Below are 12,908 nucleotides of genomic sequence, written 5' to 3'. Positions count from 1 at the left end.
AAGTAGGTTTGATTTTTTACTGCTGTATAACACTCCATCGCACCATCATTTATTTAATGTCTATTGATGGATATTAAGGTTGTTTCTAAGTTCATGCTATTACAAACAATGCTATAACAATTTTTGTACCCATCATTCTGCACACAGGAAGATAGATTTAAGAAACTACTAGAAGTAGAAGTGCCAAGTTTATCTCCATAGGGATTTTCAATTTTCTATCCACACTAACAATGTATAGAAATGCCTATGTTCCCAGTTGTCAAGGTAAAAAAAAATTTTAAACCACACAGAAACAAGAAAACAAAACAAAACAAGCAAAAAACTTTATTAATCTTAAGGGTGGAAAAATGTATGAGCATTATTAGTATAAGTGAGATCAAACATCTTTTCGCACATTTAAGAACCAATTTTATTTCCTTTCTTGGGAAATGCTCATAAACTTTTCTAATTTTTCCATTGGGTTAACTGGTCTGTTTCTTAATTGATTTACATAAAGGAAATTGTAGAGACTAAAGACACTTTATATAAAGGAAATTAGCCCTTGGTGATGAATTGCAACTATTTCTTCCCCAGTTTGTCATGTCTTCTAATTTCTCTTCATGGTAGGTTTGTGATATGCATTAACTTTTTATTTTATGTAGTCAATTTAAATTTTTCGTAATTATTTTAATTTTCAGATTCTTAATCTATGTACACCTCTATTACTCTGGGAAATTAAACATTTTCATACTCCCACAAAAGAGAAAAAAGTAGCAATATATTCCAATGCCTGATGCAAAATATTTCTTAGTTTCTAACAAAAAGGCATACATGGCAGGAATAGCAGAAAGGCTAATGAGAAATTCAAATTTATCTAAAACCAACCTTAGGAAGTCTTCACAGATAAATAGGTTGTTAAAAATATAAATCCTAAATATATCACATACCTTGGGCTATTTTTCTCCCTTCTTGGTCAGGGACTATTCCAGGAAGATTTAATTAGATAACTTTTAATTTGAGGAGTTCCAACAATGTCTACCCTAAGAGGCAAAGTGAATTGCTCTTAGAAAAATACTGGTTTGATGAGGATAGATTTATCTATTTTAGACAAATTTGGTTAAGTTTCTGACTAAACTTTATTTCATCACAATCTTTATTCAGAGGTCAACAGTCTCTTTTGAGAAAGGGCAAACTAAATTTTAAATTAGCATTAGAATTCTACCCATAATTACCCAATCAATATTGAAGTAGATACCATCAATTTCAATTACAAAATCTGAAGGGAAAAAGGCTTAATAATATATAGAAATATTGACAAATTTAAGCTAGATATAGCTCTGGGACATTTTATTGTATTTTTACATTAATTGTTAAAACTGGTATTTGTTTGCTAAAAGTTGTTCGTATTAAAATTAAAACATTAATTGTCTCTTAAGGTATTTTGAAAAATCAAATCAGTGCCTTCTGATTAAACTTTCAGGGGTAAGACAGGGCCAAAATCCAGTATCATGCTTTCTATTTCCGTCAATAAACACAAAAATAAAGTCAATATGAATACAAATGATAATATAAGGAAATAAACACATGGTTATATCACATATTCCACAACATAAAGATACTGTGTTATAACTCTCCTACAGTAACCCCCCCCTCCTTTTTTTCTGGAATAGCAGAAGTGTGAATTTTTAAAAATTCAGATAACTGAGAAGTAACAAATTCTGATTTTGACACCCAAGTGTTTTCTGTATCCTTCAGCCAAGAAAGGATGAGGGAGAATGCTCTAACAAACTACACCTGCTATGCCATTCTGGACCCAGTCCCTTACCAACTATTCAGTTCCAATGCTCCAAAACCATCAATCTATCCTACTCAGCCTTATCGCAATTCTTAACTACTTTTGTATCGAGGGTCTAGATTCCTTTCTGTCAACTAATTTCCAATTTTCCACAAAACTCTGATTTTCTGTTTTGACATCAACCTTAACCCATTCTTGATTTAGAAATGATTAAAATTTAAAGTGGACATTAAAATTAGATGACTTCAGTGTTTTGGAAGATACATACCAAGGGCTCTATACATATATGTGAAAACAGCAAGAAAACTTAGGTTCTATACCCTGCATGGATTCCTCAACTGCTTAGTATAGTATAATCTTGCTTTGATTACCAGACATGACAAAAGGTGAGCAAAGGTCAGCAAACATGCATAGCTTTGGAAAGAGACTGATACCTGAAAATTTCTTGGAGCTGGCAAAAGCGTTTTTTTTTTTTTTTTTTTTTTTTTAATAGCTATAAGGATTGTCAACCGTTGTACATCATAGTTATCAACAATGGAAAGACTGGGACCTTTGCTAATCACGGAGTTTTTTGCAGAAACATATTTGTATATTCTTCCCTTGTAATCACACAATACTTTAATTAATAGGGGAACCCACAGAGCAGAATTACAAAAAATCTTATCTACAATGATGCTATAATAAAAAAACATAACTTCACAATCCAGCTTTACTAGATACAAAATGCTTTTACCCATGCATTATTTTGCATATCTCTGAAACATTTGAAAAATACTTTTCTGTGAACTACTAGGCTGTAGGGAACGAACACCTTTAGATACATTACAATTATCTTTAGTAGAATTTGGCACCCTTCTTCCATTAACATTAACTGAATGTTTCAATTGGACCTTAAAAGAAGATTGCCAATTTTCATCTTTTGAGCCTCTCCGAGGTTTTGAATGCTCTTTATCAGTCTGTCTTTTGAAGTTCCTATCTTTGGAATTATTTCTCTGTTCACTTAGCAATTTGTCTGGAGATGAGGATGTAGCACGTAATTGATATTCATCTGGGGATCCTTTTTGCCGGTTTGGCTTCATTTGTTCTTTATCCACCTCCTTCTGAAGTTGTAATGCTAATAACCTGTCCTGTTCTTCTTGTTTATGTCTCTCAAAAAGCAGATGCTCCAACTCTATCAGCTTTTGAGTAAAGTTGATTTCTTTTTCCTCTTGCTCAGAGGAAGCTTTGGGGAATATTTTCCTTCTTTTTGTAGAAAAGCATGAATCCCTAACTGCTTCCAAAGAAGATTCCTGGATTTTTCTTTTGGAAATATCATTACTGATCAGTAGGCTAGTCTCTTCATTTTCTGTCTCGACTGTGTTGTTCCCAATTATCTGTGTCATACCAGATATACTGCATCCATTTGCTGTTTTACCACAAGACTTAACTATAGCTTCTATAGAGCAGGGAACACTGGTTTTAGGTTCCTCATGATTTATGACACATAACTCTTTATCATGATTGTTTGGCCTTAGTTTGACTTCTCCTTCAAGGCACAGGCATTCTGCACTTAACTGAGGCATAGGTGACTCTGTTAGAGACTTTGCACCTTGTTCTTCAATTCCAAGTAACATCTGTGGAGAAAGTGCTGGCATATCTTCAATTTCTGTATCTTGCCACGTAGGGCTCTTCATATCACTACTGTCAATTTCCTATAAAAAACAAAAAAACTCCAGTGAACCAAGGAAACACATTAAGTCATATAAGTCTAACTGTACTGATACTATAGTTGGGTCACCACTATACATTAATAATACCAATAAGATATACTACTTCTTTCTTAATAGTATTTTTATTTTGCCAATTTAGATTATGGCATTACTTAATTTTTACACTCATGAAAACCTACAGATTTAACCCCACAAACCAGATTCTACAATGGCTAATAGCTGGCACCTTTCTTTCACTTAAAAACTTCCTCTAGTCAAGGGGTTTTGAACATCCTTCTGTGCCATGGACCTCTTTTTCAAAAAAAGATTAATTTTTTCTCCACCTCTACCCTTTTTTTTTTTGCTGTCTGTCCATTTGCTGTGTGATCTTCTGTATCTATTCTTTTGTCTTTTCTCATCTTTCTCCTCTAGGATTCAGAGGGATTTGATCCTGGGACCTCTGATGTGGAGAGAGGTTCCCTGTCAATTGCACCACCTCAGTTCCTGGTCTCTGTTGTGCTTCACTTTGACTCTCTCTCCTTCATCTCTCTTTTGTTGCCTCCTCATCTTGCTGCATGACTCACTTGCACGAGCACTGGCTCACCACACAGGTACTCACGTGGGCACTTGGCTCACCATGCAGGCACTCACGTGGGCACTGGCTTGCCACACAGGCACGCTTTCTCTTCTTCTTTTTCACCAGGAGGTCCCAGGGATCAAATGTGGGTCCCCATACAGTAGGAGGAGACCTTATTATTTGAGCCATATCCACTTCCCTGTGTCATGAATTTTTGTGGCATTTTGATGAAGCTTTACAGATTCTTCTGAGAATAATTTTTTTTCTTTTAAAGGTATCAGGGGCTGGAATTGAAACTGGGACCTCATATGTGGGAAGCTGGTGCTCAACCACTGAGCCACATCAGCTGCCCTGAGTTGATTTTTTTGTTTGTTTGCTTGATGTTTGTTTTTAGGAGGTACCAGGAACAGAGCCCAGGACCTCCCATGTGGGAAGCAGGCTCTCAACCACCTGAGCCACATCTCCTGAGAATAATATTTTTAAATACAAAAAAATAAAATAAAATACATAGGCTTTCAAAGGGAACAATGTATACTGTAACACAAGTTACCAAAATGATAAAAAATCAAATTTGTCATGTAATGTTTATACCTATTGGTACATTAATTAGACCTAGTAGATAGTCTAATAATTTGTCATTTCAAAGTAGGGATGAATATAAATGAGTGATATTTCAAGAGATCTGCAAAAAAATGTAATGTAATGTTACAAAAATAGCTGACCTGTGATATCTACTGATAATAAAGTTAGAGATACTGTTAACAGTACTGTGATTTGCTGTCTACATTGAAGTGGTAAGTTCGTATGTACTCACTCCCTGGATTCTAACCACAGACCTTAGGTTAAGAACCCTTGCCTGAGCCAGTACGATTCTTTACACTTGAAGGTGTTAGATTCTAAGTCAAGCCTTAGGATTAGTTTTGATCACAGGAAAGCCTTAAGAAGAAATGCTTTGATGAGAATTTTCCATGGAACAAAGACTGTTCCTTATTGTTGGAGACCTTACATCTGTTCTTTTATCTACTTTGCCTTGCATTTCTCATTCCTGATTGCACTGAACTAATATGGTTTGGATTGGCCAAATTCTAGGTTGCTTACCTAGTTTTGCTGTGCATATGAACACCTGGGTTAGAAAAACATCCCAGTCCTACAGTCAATTCTTTTTTTTTTTTAAGATTTATTTATTTCTCTCCCTCCCCCCAGTTGTCTGTTCTCTGTGTCTATCTGCTGCGTGTTCTTCTTTGTCTGCTTCTGTTGTTGTCAGTGGCATAGGAATCTGTGTTTCTTTTTGTTGCATCATCTTGTGTCAGCTCTCCATGTGTGTGGCACCATTCCTGGGCAGGCTGTCCTTTCTTTCACGCTGGGCAGCTCTCCTTATGGGGCGCACTCCTTGCGTGTGGGGCTCCCCTATGCGGGGACACCCGTGCATGGCATGGCACTCCTTGCACGCATCAGCACTGTGCATGGGCCACCTGCACACGGGTAAAGGAGGCCTGGGGTTTGAACCTCGGACCTCCCATGTGGTAGACGGAAGCCCTAACCACTGGGCTAAGTCTACTTCCCCCTACAACCAATTCTTAGTATGAACCAGACTATCTGGATTCAAACTTCCCTGTACTATCCGTACTTGACAGATCTGGGGCAAGTTTCTTAAACTCTTTGTGCCTCAGTTTTCTCAACTGTGAAATGGGGTCGAGAAGTATACATGCATTAGTTAGTGACTGCGCTGAAGAGTAAATAAGATATATCTAGCACATAGTAAATGTCCAATACATGTTAGGTGCTCAAACCACCTAGCTGAATTTAAAACAACAACAACAACAAAAAAACAAAACTGGAACCTGAGAGTAAAGAATAAACCAAATCTCTCCTTCCATAAAGGACACTGACCTTGGATTGGGTTCACCTTTCCTTAGAAGCCTGATAAAGGTGGAATGCCACCTGTGTTAGTAGGCCACATAGTTTACGGTAAAAATGACCCAATTAGTGAACTACATATATATTAGAAAGGCTATGAATGATCTATTAACACCTCATGGGAAGCTGTAGCTTTAGCTTCTGGAAGCACAGTATAACTCTTCTGACTGGGTTTGTTCCTAACCAGGACTCCTGAAAGCTAAACCCATGGTTTCTTACAAGAGATAACTGACCCTTAAATTCTAAGCAAGGGTGGTTACCACACACATCTGTTTGGTCTCATTCCCAGGTTGTCCCTTGGAGGTCCCTGTGAGGACTTCTGCTGAACAGACATGCCTGATGTTCTATTACCAGCATGCTGTTTCTTATCCTGTAACCTTCTAACTGAAGCTGATTCAGTTTTTGTAATTTTGATTATTTAGTTCAGGGAGCAGCAAACTATGGTCTACAGACCAAACTAGATTGCTATTTTTATAAATAAAGTTTTTTTGGAACACAGACAGGCTCATTTGTTTACAGAGTGTTCATGGATGCTTTCTTACTTTCACAGCAGAGGTGGAGAGTTGTGATAGAGAGCAAATGGATCATTAAGACCTATTTTATTTATACTATCTAGCCCTTTTAACATAAAAGTTTGCTGAGCTCTAGGTGAAACTAAGACAACTAAGAAAGGATGTCTCATTTATCATAGTGACTTAAAAAAAAAAACAACAGAAGGAAACTACAGGTATTAGGAATCTATAGCATTAGTAACTTGTTAGTAACTTGCCAAACTAAGAGCATCTTCAGAAGCAACATACCTTAGGTAAGTTTTTCCTGCTGTCTTGTACAACTTCAGGCTGTGACGCTGATCCAAATAGAGATTTAGGTGACAAATACCTTTAAAAAATGGGTTTATCAAAGTTTGAATGCTTTGAAAGACTGTGGTATGTACCCAAAATGATAAAGCCAGATTAACTATTTATGCCTGAGATTGTCAGGTTTGCTGCCTGGCTGACTTATCAGAAAGAACATATTTTATCTCCTTGCCTGAAGTATTCTGGCTTAACTCAAAACTATTAAGACTTGAGAGGAGTGGGAGGTATGGGAAATGGGGTATATGGGAACCTCTTATATTTTTTAAAGTAACATTTTGTGTTATCTATGTTTTTTGTTTTTTTTAAAAATCATATGGATAAGCAACTCTCAGGAAAAAAAAGGACAGTGCTCAACTTCTTTCATTACTGTGGTACATTCACTGCAATTGGTGAATACATTTTGGGGCACTGCCACACAGCATGGATTATAGATTCTAGATTACTGGGGAGTGGGGCATATGGGAATCCCCTATATTTTTTTAGGTAACATTTTATTAATCTATGTATCTTTTAAAAATAAATAAAAAGTATATTTTAAAAAAACCAACTATTTAGATGAGGCCAAACTGAATCAGGGTGGACCTTCATTCATGTTTGGAGTCTTTAGCAGCAAAGGAAATTCTGACAGTCAGTCAGTAGAAACCAGAAGAAAGAAGACAGAAGCCAGAGATTGAGGTAGATCATATTGTGATGGAGGTAGAGATGCAAGTCAAGGAACTCCAAGAACTATGACTATGGCAAGCTAGCACCAGAAAGTTACAGACTTCAGAAGAAAGCAAGACCTGTTTAGACTTTGATTTTGGACTTTCAGCCTCCAGAATTGAGAGACAATAAATTTCTATTGTTTTAAGCCATTCAGTTTAAGGGTCTTTTGTTACAGCAGGAAACTAAGACATGGAAGATGGGGTTACTGATTAGAAAGGATACCAGGGAAGCTTCTATAATTATTCTGTATCTTAATCGGAAGAGGGTATTATATATATGTAAAAATTCATCAAGCAGTACACCTAAGCTAGTACACCTTTTAAATATAAGCATATTCTACTTCAAAAAAAGTTTATCTCCTGTCTTTCTTTATAGATTCACCACACACGGCATCTCTAAACACTTTATTGCTCTGCACTGTACAATTCTGAACTTTAGGTAAACAGAGTCATACATGTATTCATCCAGAAAACTTGATTCTTCAACCGAAATATTTTCATAATCATACATGTGACCCTTAGCTATAACTCATTTTCACTGCTGGAGAGTATTCTGTTCTACTCTTGGACATCTGGGATGCTTCCAGCTCTTTGTTGTTAAGATGGTACTGCAAGGAATATTCTTATGTCTGTCTTATGTGCTTCTATAGTGTTTACACTCCTGAGTCACAGAGTAACCCATCTTTTACTTTCATACTCTCACCAAGAAGTATGTATGTTGTACCTTCTATAATATATAGTCAGAAAGTTTAATTTTTGCAATGAGCTGTGAAATGGTAGCTCACTGTGGTTTTAATTTGCATTTTCCTTGATTACTAATAAGGTTCAAAACCTTTCCATATTTGTATTAGCTTTTAGGTTTCATGTCCTGTGAAGTCCTAGTTTTTCTGCTCATATTTCTACCGGGCTTTTTCTAATGTATGGCTATTTTTAAATAGCAATCTTTTGTCGGTTAAATGAGTTAAAATATCTTCTCAAACTCTGCAAACTGTTTTTCATTCTCTAAAGGTGTTTTGACAATCTTAATGTAATCTAATTACGCTTTGCCTCTTTAAAACTTCCTCTCCATTCTCCTTGTAAAGTTTTATGATTTTGATTTCTTAATGTGGTCTTTAATTCACCTTAATTAATATATAGAATGAGAAGTCCAATCTTATTTCCCCTCCATAAAATTAATTGCCCCTGCACCATTATATTGACAAGTTCATCCTTTCCCCACTAATTAGCAATGGAAACCACGGTATTATTTATCCAATATACACTAAAACTTGATGTAACATTTTGTGGGATTTACGTATCTTAAAAAGATTTTAAAAAACACAAAAAACTTAACGGCTTAAAACAATAAACATTATCTCACACAGTTTGAGGGTCATGAATCAAAGAGGAAGTTAGGTGGGTGGTTCTGGCTCAGGATCTCTCAAGGTTAGTCAAAATGTTAGTCCTCTGAAGGTCTGACAGTGGCTGAAGGATTTGCTTCAAAGAAGGCTCACTTGCAAGGCTATTCTGGGGTCCTCACTTTCACCAGCTGTTGGCAGAAGGCCTCAGTTGCTTGCCATGTAGCCTCTCCATAGGGCTGCTTACAAGATGGCAGCTAATTTTCCAAAAGCAAGTAATTCAAAAGAGAGAAGGCACAGTGCCTTCTGTGACCTAGTCTCCGAAGTATATACTGTTGATTTCATTTATTTTATTCATTAGAAATGAGTTACTTAGTCTAGCCTACACACAAGAGGAAGGAGATTGGACTCCATCTTTTTAAAGGGAGAAATATCAAAGAATTTGTGGCCATATTTTAAAAACATCACTATCATAAAGGCTCCATAAACTATATGTTTCTAAGCTATCATGTTGCTTCAATTGGTGTGCAAATGCTACAAACTTTTAAATCTCAAGTATCTATCCCTCTATCACACATTTTATTTTTCTCCAGTAATATCTGAAAATCTTTTCTCTTCCATATAAATTTTGAAATCAGTATGTCAAGTAATAAAAAGTTGAAATTCTGACTGGAATTGCACCAAATCTATACATCAATTTGGAGAGATCTAGCATTTAACAATATTGTAATATTACACATCTTCCAAGCCATGAACATTCACGACTTGGTTCCAAGCTATCAAATATTTCTTTAATATATCATAATAATGTTTTACATTCCATAAGGTCTTATAGATTTTTCAATAAATTTATTTCTATTCAATAAATTTATTACAATTATTTTTAACAAGCAACCTTGCTAAACACTTAATTCTTAAAATGTATCTCTGAACTCATCTGGGGTTTCTACATAATTATGCCACATCTGAGTTATGATAGCTTCTTTTTTTCCTTCCTTTCCAAGCTCCTATTTTTTCTTTCTTTCTTAACTTACTGTGAACATTACAGTACAATGTTGAATGGGATTAGTGAGTAACAGGCCACCCTTGTGTTTTTCTGGCCTTAAAAAGAGAATGATTTATATGTTTTACCATGAAGTGTGATATATGTTGTAAGTATTTTGGCAGATATCATTTAACAGATTAAAGGAGCTTCCTTCTATTCCTACTTTGCTGAGAATTACTATTCTTAAGTTTTTCATATTAAAACTATTAATGGGGTGATTTTCACTGATCTATTTTCTAATAGTAAGCTAGTAATGTTTTCTGGATTATAATTTTAAATATACTTTCAGCCTTTCCTATTAAAGTTTTTTTTACCTTTCCCATATTATTTTTCCCTCTATTTTTAAAAAAATGTTACATTCAAAAAATATGAGATCCCCATATACCTTCCCACCCCCTTTCATTTCTAATTTTAGCATTTTATGTCTTTTCACTTGTTTTTTTCAGATTAGCTAAAGGATTGTCAAGGTAATTGATCTTTTCAAGGAACCAATTTTGTGTTTATAGATTTTCTCTATTGTTTTTCCTATTCACTATTTCACTTATCCCTGATGTTATATTTAGTATTTCCTTCATTCCGCTAGCTTTGGGTCTAGTTAGAAATAGGAATACTTGTTCATTGCTGGTGGGAATGTAAAATGGTGCAGCCACTGTAGAGGACAGTTTGGTGGTTCCTCAGAAAACTCAAGTATAGAACTATCATGTGACCCAGAAATCTCACTATAAGTCTATACCCAAAAGAACTGAAAGCAGGGAGTTGGACAGATATTTGCATACCGATGTTCACAGCAGCATTATTTACAATTGCCAAAGATGGAAGCAATCCAAGTGTTCAGCAACCGATGGATAAATAAAATGTGGAGAATACATACAATAGAGTATTACTCAGCTGTGAAAAGGAATGAAATCTTGATACATGTGAAAACTTAGATGAACCTTGAAGATATGTTGAGTGAAATAAGCCAGACGAAGGAGAAACACCGTATGATCTCACTGATTTAAAACAATGAGAACAAGTAAATTCATAAGGGATGAGGTGGCTATTAGGAAATGGAAGTTACGGCTTAAAATGTATAGGGTTCCTATCTGGAATGATGGAATTATTTTGGTAATGGATGGTGATGTTAGCAAAACATTGTGAAGGCAATTAATAGCATTGAAATATATATCTGAATATGAATAAAAGGGGAAATGGTAACATTAAACATTTTTTAAAAATCCATGGAACTACAGTACATTAACAGTGAACCCTAACTTAAAACTACAGACTTTAATTCAATTGTAACAAATGTTCCATACAATGTAAGGTGTTGGTGTGGGGTAGTGCAATGGAATCCTGTATTTTATTTTATGTATGATTGTTCTGTAAACTCACACCTTCTTTAATAAAGGGGGAAAAAGTTTCATGACAGTTTTATCATGAATTTATCAAAGAATAATATTTTATGGATATGAAGTATCTCTGCCTTTCAATATTTTTTGTTTTGATTTCTACTTTTCACAGTATTAGTATTGCCATGCCTATTTTTCTTTTGAGAGCAACTGCCTAAATCAAACCCATCTCCCTTCTATCCAATCTCTTATCATTTCAATTAATTCTGGAAGGAGGCAAGTTAACTGTATATATTTACTCAACTGAACGAGAAGTTCATACATGGTTTTCAAGTGTAGATGGTCGTTCTTGAACTTTTCCAAATATAAATTACTATGGAAAAGTTTATGCCCTCATAAAAGCATCAACTCTATCTATTACCTGTTGCTAGGGATTTGAGAGGAAACTAAATCACTCCATTGTTGACTAGTTGACTCATGATTTTTGCTGGTAGAAGAAAAAATATGGTGCATAAACTAGGAAACAGAGGGCTAGGAAGTGACCTAGATTCAAATGTCAAATTGTAAACTCCTTCAGTAAGGATGATCCTATATGGGACAAGGTTTTCTCATTTGAGTCTAAACAAAAAAAGGGGAATCCAACTGTTTCATTTTGAGAAAATGGGTACAAGGAAATCCTGCACTGAACTATCAAGACACAAAAAACGCAAATCTGAAACACACTTTTTAATCACTATTTTTATCAGTTCTAAAGTCTAGAAATTTGTAAGGCACTGGAATTCACATACTTTTTCAACCATTACCAATTAATTTAATATTAATAAAATATTCTTTGGAAATTCCAAAAAAAAGTGCAAATCTGCCAAGATAATTGGCTCGGCGAACAGCCTGCCATCACATTTCTCTTTGTGCAAGGTAAGAGTATAAGCTATGTAAGTAGCTTTCTTCCTTTCAAACCTTGATATCCAGTTGTCATATGAACAAATAACATTTGCATATAGTAGGTGGTCAGTAAGTAACTGATAGTCATGTTCACTTACTTCTGAATATCTCCAGTGTTTCTTTGTTTGTTCTTACTTTTCTTTTGTGACTTGATTGTGCTGGGGTCAGATTTTCTGGAATTCAAGGGAGAAGCCAAGATATTTTCTTTATAGAAATTGTTCTTCAACAACAGGAAAAAGCAAAACAGACATTATTAATGAAAACTTCACGATAAAACAAGCTCTTAATTTGACTAATTCAGAATACATGAGAGAACTTTTCAGGGATTAAGCTCACATTTAAATTCTATACATCTTTGCAGAATATTGGCATGCAGAAATGTGCATAAATAAGATTAAATTCATCCATGGTAGTTTACTGTACATTAGTAGCATTTTTACTGTAAGCACAAGAAAAGGGCATGATGATAGTACTCATTAGCTGATAATGTATGCTAATTTTTCTAATAAAAAGTTTCATACAATTATAACCACCTTAACCCAGAAGGAAAAATTCAAAGTTATGAATATGCTAGGAGTAAAAGTTAGTTTTATATCATTTTAATTTGTGGCTTTAATGTTATACCAATAACTATGATATTTACCTGCTGTTCCAATTTTATAAAGTTTCTTACTACACTATTAGAAAAGTTCATATAAGTGGTAGATGGTGTACAGTTGGTCTTGGAGAACCAAAC

The 12,908-nt window shown here is 35.0% G+C and overlaps 1 protein-coding gene across 1 annotated transcript in view; it reads right to left on the bottom strand.

The window, feature by feature from the left end:
• Positions 1-306: 306 nt before the first annotated feature.
• RNF168 (ring finger protein 168) overlaps positions 307-12,908 on the bottom strand; it is a 45,612-nt gene continuing 33,010 nt past the window's right edge. The window contains exons 5-7 of the mRNA XM_071214716.1: positions 12,271-12,392; positions 6,757-6,835; positions 307-3,465 (exon numbers count right to left, since the gene is read on the bottom strand). Coding sequence (XP_071070817.1) covers positions 2,515-3,465; positions 6,757-6,835; positions 12,271-12,392 — 1,152 coding nt within the window. The 3' untranslated portion in view covers positions 307-2,514. The remainder of the gene's footprint in view (positions 3,466-6,756; positions 6,836-12,270; positions 12,393-12,908) is intronic.

The sequence above is a fragment of the Dasypus novemcinctus genome, chromosome 4 (genome assembly GCF_030445035.2).
Source record: "Dasypus novemcinctus isolate mDasNov1 chromosome 4, mDasNov1.1.hap2, whole genome shotgun sequence".
NCBI lineage: Eukaryota > Metazoa > Chordata > Mammalia > Cingulata > Dasypodidae > Dasypus > Dasypus novemcinctus.
The sequence above is the reverse complement of the archived record's forward strand: the minus strand, read 5'-3'. Positions and strand labels throughout refer to the sequence as shown.